At 40.7% G+C, this 10,598-nt stretch overlaps 1 protein-coding gene across 2 annotated transcripts in view; it reads left to right on the forward strand.

Annotated features, from left to right (window-relative positions):
• Positions 1-10,598, forward strand: part of LOC128705555 (spondin-1-like) — a 277,648-nt gene that overhangs the window by 178,866 nt on the left and 88,184 nt on the right. For both annotated transcript variants that reach the window (XM_070090127.1, XM_070090121.1), the window contains exons 7-9: positions 188-399; positions 4,520-4,723; positions 10,226-10,424. In XM_070090127.1, the coding sequence (XP_069946228.1) occupies positions 188-399; positions 4,520-4,723; positions 10,226-10,424 (615 nt within the window). The remainder of the gene's footprint in view (positions 1-187; positions 400-4,519; positions 4,724-10,225; positions 10,425-10,598) is intronic.

The raw sequence follows: 10,598 nt of genomic DNA on the forward strand, positions 1-10,598 counted from the left end.
AATTAGGTGAGTACACACACACACACATGATCATACAATGCAGGAAGAGTGACCTAGTAGCGACCAGCGAAGAGGCGGGGACAGGAGCTGTGACCCAACCCATGCAACAACAACTATTATCTCTCCCACTACCACACAATCTATTTTTGCCCAATTTTGTTTCTAATGAACTCTCCTGTCTACCCAGCTGAATGCCAGGTTAACAACTGGTCAGAATTCACGCCATGTTCAGTCACCTGCGGTAAGGGACTACGCATGAGGAGCCGCAGCTACCTCATGCACCTAAAGGCACAGATGAGCAATTGCAAGAGGCAGCTGGAGGAGAAAGAGATGTGCGCTGCTTCCGTCCCCTTCTGCGAGGGTGGCAGTCCCACAAGCATCTTCGGCGGGAATGAATACGTAAGTTACTCCTAAATTTATTTGGTTGCATTGGTTCGTTTTCTTCAATAACTCAACTTTGCTCGTTTTCTTTGGATTTTCAACATTTTAGAGTAATTCTTTTATAAACTGGTCGTATACCTAAGTAATTAAGTTTACACAAATAACCCACATATTGGAAAAAGAAACTTATGATGACGTTTCGGTTTGATTTACACCATGTAGGACCGAAATATCTTGATAAGTTTCTTTATCCTATATGACGGTTATTTTTGCTTTGTTCCAGTCACGGTGTTGTACAGTCTTTGTATTCTTTAATTAAGTTTATTTAGTTACAAGTACACATAAGCACAATTGCGCAGTTTAGGCGATGGCTTATCAAGCATATTAACATATGTTTAAGTTACCTAGGATACATAAAAAGATTTATTTCCTCTAGGGTTCTTGTAATATCTTAATATTTCAGTCCTTACCTCTTGATACAGTAGAAATCCGTAATAATTATAACCTTAAAAATCAGAACAGCTACGTAACTCAACTGTGTGAAAATCAGTTACAATAAAAGGAGATACAGTTAGACTAAAGTGAACTGAGTTATTTACATGAACATGTGCTGCTGTGTATGATAATTTATGTAACTGTATTTATGTGTACCTGTAAGATAAGATAACCCAAGATAACCCAAGAAAGTCAGTGTGGCATCGAGGGACTGGCTGTCTTATTTCCAGTGTGGTCCTTCAATCTTGTCTCCCAGGATGCGACCCACACTAGTCGACTAATACCCAGGTACCTACTTGCTTGCTAGGTGAACGGGACAGCAGGTGTAAGGAAACAGGTCCACTGTTTTCACTCTTGCCGGGGATCGAACCACGGACACTTGGCATGTGAAGCAAAAGTGTTGCCTACCAGGCCACGGGCCACCTGAATACACTTACTTAATTACTTTCTTAACATTAATTAGAGAGAATCAACTTACAATAATAGGTACGCGAATGTTAACTATACAACAAATCTAATGGTTATGTTATCATTACACTTAATGGTTATAATCATAACTATGATTTTTAAAGAAGTGGACCGGTAAGCCAGCGGAAGTCCTCGGCCAGATGACCTAAAGCTCCAGCTGTGGGTCATATGAATAAAACCCACTTCATGAAATACTTATCCTGTTTCCTGACAAACACTATACCTATCTAAAGGTTACAATCATAGTTTTTAAATGGTAGACTAGTAATCCAGCGAAAAGCGTCGGTCAGATGACCAAAGCTTCAGCTCCGGTTCGTCATATGACAACCCACGTCAAGAAACACTTGTAGTGTTTCCTGACAAACCTTACCTAACCTAACTAACTTCAAAACACAGATAATCCTGAAATGAGTTTACTATGACAGGCTTTGAAATGTAAAGGTAATCGGTTCATGACACTCTTTAGGTCTGGAGTTTACCTGGAGAGAGTTCCGGGGGTCAGCGCCCCCGCGGCCCGGGCTGTGACCAGGCCTCCTGGTGGATCAGAGCCTGATCAACCAGGCTGTTGCTGCTGGCTGCACGCAAACCAACGTACGAGCCACAGCCCGGCTGGTCAGGATCCGACTTTAGGTGCTTGTCCAGTGCCAGCTTGAAGACTGCCAGGGGTCTGTTGGTAATCTGGAATATTGCTGCACACTAACAGCGCATTTCAAGGCAGGTGAAATTGTTGATCTAGAAAATGTACGGAGAACCTTCACAGCACACATAATGCGATAAAATATCTGAATTGAACTTCCTCGACCTGTGCTCCCTGGAATGCAGGCGGGAGAGATACATGATTATATACACTTGGGAAATCCTAGAGTAATTAGTACCAAATTTGTACACGAAAATCATTCCCTATGAAAGTAAGACTCGGCAGACGATGCAACATCCCCCCCCATTGGAAAGCAGGGGCGCCACTAGCACGATAAGAGACAACACAATAAGTGTCATGGGCCCAAGACTGTTCATCTGCCTCCCCGCATACATAAGGGGAATTACCAATAGACCCCTGGCTGTCTTCAAGAAGGCTTTGGACAGGCACCTAAAGTCAGTACCTGATCAGCCGGGCTGTGGTTCGTACGTCGGTTTACGTGCGGCCAACAGTAACAGCCTGGTTGATCAGGCCCTGATCCACCATAAGGCCTGGTCACAGACCTGGCCGCGGGGGCGTTGACTCTCGAAATTCTCTCCAGGAATCTCCAGGTACGATAAATTAGACACATGTGCAACACTTGGGTATCTTTAATGAGGAAACGTTTCGCCACACAGTGGCTTCATCAGTCCATATAAAGGAGAATGGTGAAGAACAGGAGGAGTTTAAGGTAATCAGTCCCTCAGCCTTGAATCGCTGTAATCAGTGCATCAGTCTTGAAAAGAATACAGCATATGTGCGAAGAAGTGACTTATATACTGTAGACAAGTGAGATACAGCAGTCGTAGGTGGTATCACATTTGACAAATCCAAATGTAGAAGTAGGTCATGCTTGTCTGACAGGAATGTAGATGAATGGTTTAGAGAACCGACAAGTTGATACATTAGACATATGTGCAACACTTGGGTATCTTTAATGAGGAAACGTTTCGCCACACAGTGGCTTGGCCAAATGTCATACCACCTACGACTGCTGTATCTCACTTGTCTACAGTATATAAGTCACTTCTTTGCACATATGCTGTATTCTTTTCAAGACTGATGGACTGATTACCTTAAACTCCTCCTGTTTTTCACCATTCCCCTTTGTATGGACTGATGAAGTCACTGTGTGGCGAAACGTTTCCTCGTTAAAGAAACACATGTGTTGCACATGTGTCCAATTTATCAACTTGTCGGAACTCTGAACCATTCATTTACATCTCCAGGTATATTCGTCTACTGCTGTATAATAAAAGGTATTTAGGCCTGACCACCTACTGTGGTGATGCAAAATTTTGTCTACTTTCCCTAGTACCATATTGGTCTTGGCTTGTAATCTGAACAAACTCTGCAACCAGATATTCTGGACACTGCTTGTGAGCAACTTTATAATCATGCTATACTGTGTTCAACAATCACCATATTCCGTTGTAATTCATCCTGGCCTATATGTTCTCTTGAACCCAGTCCAGGATAAATCTCACCATTTTGCTCTGGGTGATTTGTAGTTTCTTTCATTTTTTTTTTTTTGGTTGCAGCAGAGTACCACGAAGAACAAGAATACAGGATATTGTTTAATAGTTAGACATAAGGTCCTGTTAACCTCCGGATTTTTTGCCTGGCATTCGCTTTTATTTTTTACTACATTGGTCACTATCAAGTTTCCTGACATGCTTGGGTCAAAGGGAATTCCCAGATATTTCTCTGAAGATATCGAGGTTATTGGTTCCTCATTACACTGAACATTAAGAACATTTATCCTTTTCTGCTTATTTTACGTGCCAAAGAGTTTTCCCGAGGTGTAGCTATAGTTTGTTCTCTACTAACCATTTGCTGTAGGACTCTAGTTCTATTGATTGTACGTTAGTTATATCTTGTGGGTTTTCACCTGAGACCAACAGACCACTGTCGTCTGCATACAAAAGATTTACATTTATTATTATTATTATTATTATTATTATTATTATTATTATTATTATTATTATTATTATTATTATTACGTTAAACCCCAAACCTGAAAGATGAAAGAAGTAATAGTTTAAGGTTAGGTTAGGGTAACCCTAAAAGTAGTAGTAGGTGTGAAAGTAATAGTAATAGTTTAGGTTGAAGCTAGTAGTAATAACAATGTAAGAAGTAGTCTTAGTTCTGGAAGCAGTAGTTGTTATCAGTACTCACAGTGATAAACTCTTACTAAAGCCAGTTAAGTTACTTATATCATCTAATTTATCTCGCTTTCTCCGATTTTCCTTCTAATCCCTTCCTTCATTTCCATGTCCATCCCTCTGCCCCCTCTCTTCCATTCATTGTTCATCCCTCCTCCCCCTTCCTTTCCATGTTCACCCCTCTGTCCCCACTTCTTTTCCATGCCTTTCCCCGCCCCTTTCTTACCATATCACTCCCTGCCCCTCTTCCTTTCCATGTCCACCCCTCCCCTCGCCCTCCCCTTCCATCCCTCCGCCATCCACCGTTCTCACCCTCATGCTGTGGTCCCGTCAGATCCCAGACTTCGACGAGCAAGTATGCGCCACTTCGGAGTGGTCCAGCTGGACCGAGTGTTCCGAAACCTGCGGCAAGGGCCACCGCATGCGCAACAGGCGTTACCTCGACCGCATGGGCCGCAAGAAATGCGACAAGGAACTTGTTGAGAAACAGATGTGCATCGCTGACACGCCCGTGTGTGAGGGACATGATCAAGAGGTGGTGAGTGACACTGTCTCATACTACCTCTCTAGACACAAAAATAGCAGTCAAAATATCCTAGTTGGAATAATTTGCATCTAACCCATAAATGAAGTGGAAACTTTAAACAAAGTTTCGATCCTCAGTGACCTGATAATGGACCAGGACGAAATGAAACATAATCTAAGAGTTCCTCTTCAAACTGTGGGTGAATTCCTAATTTATTAATATATATATATATATATATATATATATATATATATATATATATATATATATATATATATATATATATATATATATATATATATATATATATATATATATATATGCAGGACAAGCCACGGAAGGGGCGGTGGAAATCTTTAGCTCATGTACTTTCACACTACTCAGTGCATCATCAGGAGCTGTGCACTATTGCAAAGGAGCAACCAAGGCAGAGAGAGAGGTCTCAGAGTAGCGTAGGTGGCCACGGTTACCCTTAAACAAAGGGTAACCGTTGCCAGTGACACCTACACTACTCTGAGACCTCTCTCCCTGCTTTGGTTGCTCCATTACAAGATTGAACAGCTCCTGATGATGCACTGAGAAGTGTGAAAGTACTTGAGCTAAGGATTTCCCCCTTTCCCCCGTGGCTTGTCCAGCATAATTAAGATCGCCCATCTGCCATTGTTTGCATATATATATATATATATATATATATATATATATATATATATATATATATATATAAATATATATATATATATATATATATATATATATATATATATATATATATGTATGTATGTATTCACAAACACTGATCTCTGGCCGAAGGAGACTCGAACCTTGGAACAAACTACGCAGTGCTTTACCAGCCGCACCACATTGGTCCAATACCTTGGCGCCCAGCTCACGCTAGACGTTTTGATCCAAGGCAGCCAGCTTTCAGACAAAGCACTGATTTCACTGCAGTGAAATCTTAAAAAAAAAAAATTCACAGTTGATAGCCTAACTCATCCGCACATTCTTCTAAGAGCCACGGTGATATCTCGTCTGGTCTTATGTATTTTTACCTATTAGCATTTAATAACAATTTCTTTACGGTAATTACAATATCCTCTAATGGAGCTGTCTCTTTGGGACTAAAATCTCATATATGAAAAATTTCTTCTTTTATGAACACGCTGAAGATTTTTATTGAATACTTCACACAATTCCTCCTCAACCTCAGCGATTTTTACCATCGTTATTTATTCTTTGTATTGTGTCTTTAACATTTGGTTCATAACATTTAGTTCTATTTCCATTTCAAAATTTCTTGCTTCCTCTCTCCTTTCAGCTTTATTTTCATTTCCAGTCTTCTTGAATCTTTGATAAGTTTCCTAATTGGTCGACTTCCTATACTGATTACAGCTCTTTTTCTTCAGGACTCTTCAAAGCCTTCCATTACACCTTCATTATTCTCTCTTGTATTCATTTATTACATATACTACAGAACACTTGTTTCATATTATTTATATCTGTCCTTTGTGATATTCTTTTCTAATGAACATATCTAAAATACTGTTTTAAATAATATTAATTCCCATTCTTATAATCTAATAGTTCCTGCTTATGTTATTTCCAGTAGAACATGATTGCTCTTTCTAAGTGGGTTTAAGTAGGTTATGTTGATATTTTTTTCAGCTCTTCAAGTAAATAAAAACTCTAATACTGACGGAGAGTCTCATTCTTGTCTCTTCATTCATATGCTGACGCATAAAAAACCTGCCATTAAATTGCGGAAATCTATTGGCCATTTATTTGCATTTCCACCCTCATAGGATCCCAGTTTCTTTCTTTATATTTAAAATATTTAAGTACAACAACTTTTTCCTTATCACGGTCACTTTTGATCAATAGATCCCTAAGGATATAATGTAGTCCTTCATTTATCCTATCCAACTCTTCTCTAATAGTTTCTCATCATTATTTTGTACTCTTATCCCTAAAATTTCAAAATTATCAGTATTTTGGATTGCTTATTCCTTAACCTGGAGTCTTTTACCAATATTGTCAAAACTCTTCCTTTCTTTCTTACTCTTTCTTTCCTAATCTTTTCACCACACTGAACAGTTTCTCTGAAATACCTCACTCAAAATGTATTTTTGCCAGTTTGGTTTCAGCTAGACAAATTGTATCAGGTTTCTTTTCATTTATAATATAACTAGATTCTAATCGTTTTAGAGATTATTCCATCTATATTAGTGTATAAAGTCTTCAAAAATATATTTTTAATATTGTTTCCATCTTTCCCATTTCTTTCAGCATGGTTTTCGTCTCTCTTGTGATCGTTCCTTTGAAAAATCATTTGATGGGTTTGGATGACATTGTTAATCTATTAAAAAAAAAATTTTTTTTACAACCTCACTTCCACCTACATTCAACCTAATTTAGCAGTATTTATGGAATAATTCATTTCACGCTATTTGTATACCCTTATAACACTCACTATCTTGATGTTCTTATTTTTTTTTTAAGTTCTTTAAGTTTAATGTGAAAATGTTATTTTCAGTGGCCTATGCTGATTTTTCTTATATTTTCAATAGGCCTATATGCGACAATATGCTCTTGAAAACTGAAATTCACAATGCATATTGTCATCTCATTTATGTGTTGCTCTTCCTCTTTGCTTCTTGCTGTTAATGATTTTATTTCCTTTGCAACACAACCATAAAACTCTTTTATTCCTATCATCAGCGTCTCTCAATAACTGAGAGTTATTTGCATATCTCCTTTTTAATTTTTTGACTAACGTTGGCTCCAGCATTGATTTTTTTTAACTAATTCTGCCTGTTGTTTAATCGCTATCTTTATTCTAGTAAATGTTACAAAACTAGCTTCAGTCTTAGACTAAAATTTTTCCCAACCTTTCCTCTCTTTCTCTAAGTTCTTGTTAACAGATTCAGAAATATTCCGTGCTAGCTGTTCTAATTCTGACTTTTGCTTAGTTATTCCTGCATTACTATCTTCTAATTTAGTTTTACCTTTCTCTTCTTCATCACCTCATCTTGCTCAAGTGCTTTTCTAAGGTTGCAGTTCTCTTATTTAAATTCTTTATTAATGCTTCTTGCCTTACCTGATATTGTTCAGTTTTATTCAATCTATCCATCTAGCTACTACCTTCCTTCTCCGAAGGTATATAAGCATAGCTGTCCCTAGACCGTGTATCCTCTGCCATATTGTCTAAAAAAAGCTGTTGTGTTACTCTATTTCTCCTTTGTATATTAAATCGTTATTTATGTCCCAGAAAAATATTCAATACTAATAATTTCCTTTTATTCTGGGGACACAATTCACAAGTCTCTTTACTCCTTGAAAACGCTCTGAATCCTCCTCTCCCCAAACTGTAATCCCAGTCTCACCCTTGCCTCTTGTTACCTCAATCGTGTCATCCCCACTAATTGGAAATTTAGGTACAATATAAGAAAATGAAGGAGGAATGTTACGTGATCCATAACACGACCCCCTGAGTGTGAGGCGCACTTGTTGCCATCGCGAAGTGTCATTCTTAAAAAAAAAAAATGTAACGCCTTACTCTCGATCCTATGAACTCCGACATGGTAGATGTGCGCTCGTGTGTGTAGGTGTGTGTATGTGGTGTGTGTGCGTGTATGTGTGTGTACTCACCAAGTTGAGGTTGGAGGGGTCGAGTCCGAGCTCCTGTGTGTGTGTGTGTGTGTGTGTGTGTGTGTGTGTGTGTGTGTGTGTGTGTGTGTGTGTGTACTCACCTAGTTGTACTCGCCTAGTTGAGGTTGCAGGGGTCGAGTCCAAGCTCCTGGCCCCGCCTCTTCACTGGTCGCTACTAGGTCACTCTCCTTGAACCGTGAGCTTTATCATACCTCTGCTTAAAGCTATGTATGGATCCTGCCTCCACTACATCGCTTCCCAAACTATTCCACTTCCTGACTACTCTGTGGCTGAAGAAGTACTTCTTAACATCCCTGTGATTCATCTGTGTCTTCAACTTCCAACTGTGTGTGTGTGTGTGTGTGTGTGTCTGTGTGTGCGTGTGTACTCACCTAATTGTACTCACCTAATTGTGGTTGCAGGGGTCGAGACACAGCTCCTGGCCCCGCCTCTTCACTGATCGCTACTTAGTCCTCTCTCTCTCTGCTTCCAGAGCTTTGTCATACCTCGTCTTAAAGCTATGTATGGTTCCTGCCTCCATTACATCACTTGCTAGGCTATTCCACTTCCTGACAACTCTATGACTGAAGAAATACTTCCTAACATTCCTTTGACTCATCTGTTTCCCATCTCTGGAATATCCTATCTCTGTCCACCTTGTCTATTCCACACAGTATTTTGTATGTCGTTATCATGTCTCCCCTAACCCTCCTATCCTCCAGTGTCGTCAGGCCGATTTCCCTTAACCTTTCTTCGTAGGATATTCCCCTTAGCTCTGGAACTAACCTTGTCGCAAACCTTTGCACTTTCTCTAATTTCTTGACGTGCTTGACCCGGTGTGTGTTCCAAACTGGTGCTGCATACTCCAGTATGGGCCTGACGTACACGGTGTACAGTGTCTTGAACGATTCTTTATTTAGGTATCGTGTGTGTGTGTGTGTGTGTGTGTGTGTGTGTGTGTGTGTGTGTGTGTGTGTGTGTGTGTGTGTGTGTGTGTGTGTGTGTGTATATGTGTGTGTGTGTGTGTGTGTGTGTGTGTGTGTGTGTGTGTGTGTGTGTGTGTGTGTGTATATGTGTGTACTCACCTAGTTGTACTCACCTAGTTGAGGTTGCAGGGGTCGAGTACAAGCTCCTGGCCCCACCTCTTCACTGGTCGCTACTGTGTGTGTGTGTGTGTGTGTGTGTACTTACCTAATTGTACTCACCTAATTGTGGTTGCAGGGGTCGAGACTCAGCTCCTGGCCCCGCCTCTTCACTGATCGCTACTGGATCCTCTCTCTCTCTGCTTCCTGAGCTTTGTCATACCTCTTCTTAAAACTATGTATGGTTCCTGCCTCCACTACTTCACTTGCTAGGCTATTCCACTTGCTGACAACTCTATGACTGAAAAAATACTTCCTAACGTCCCTGTGACTCGTCTGAGTCTTCAGCTTCCAGTTGTGACCCCTTGTCCCTGTGTCCCCTCTCTGGAACATCCTATCTCTGTCCACCTTGTCTATTCCCCGCAGTGTCTTGTACTCTTCAGCAAATTCTAAAGTGAGAGGGGTCTCACTGGGCAGTACTCATCATTTGTTGACAAGTAAGCCTGTGTGTGAGGCAGGCTTAATATGCTTCACGAATGGCCCACACAGGTTTAGTGCTTGATAATAATAATTAATAAAAAATATAAACACTAATAATAACAACAGTCATAATAATTTGTTTCACTGTTTCCGTATGAGTTCGTGTTCGTGGGTGCCATTGAAACAGTTCATATGTTCTCTATATGCTAACACTTAGTCTTATCTCCCTGGGAGTCTGGCTGATGCTCCGTCTTGTGTTTGCATGTGTGGCGTTGTGCTGACGGTATCTCGCGTCTGGGGGACACAGATCAGGCCTGAGTGCGCCGTGACGGAGTGGACGGACTTCTCGCCATGTTCTGTGACGTGTGGCCAGGGAATAATGATGAGGACCCGCTCCTTCCTCGTACCTGCAGCCACACAGGCCCACTGTTCAGTCTCAACCATCGAGAAGAAACCCTGCACTGGCGAGAGGCTCGACTGCTCCATCGACCCCTCCGAAGCTGACGGTGGGTATCGGGGGAGAGGATGAAGGGTGCTAGGAAGGGATGGCAAAAATCACAGGGAAGTGGTATTGAAAAGAGTGAGACATGGAGGGGTACAAGTAGTAGTAGGGGCACTGGAAAGACGTATAGATGATGGAGAATGAACAGGGGTGGGATATAGAAGAAAGGATAGTTTGT

This window comes from Cherax quadricarinatus, chromosome 3 (genome assembly GCF_038502225.1).
Source record: "Cherax quadricarinatus isolate ZL_2023a chromosome 3, ASM3850222v1, whole genome shotgun sequence".
NCBI classification, from domain to species: domain Eukaryota; kingdom Metazoa; phylum Arthropoda; class Malacostraca; order Decapoda; family Parastacidae; genus Cherax; species Cherax quadricarinatus.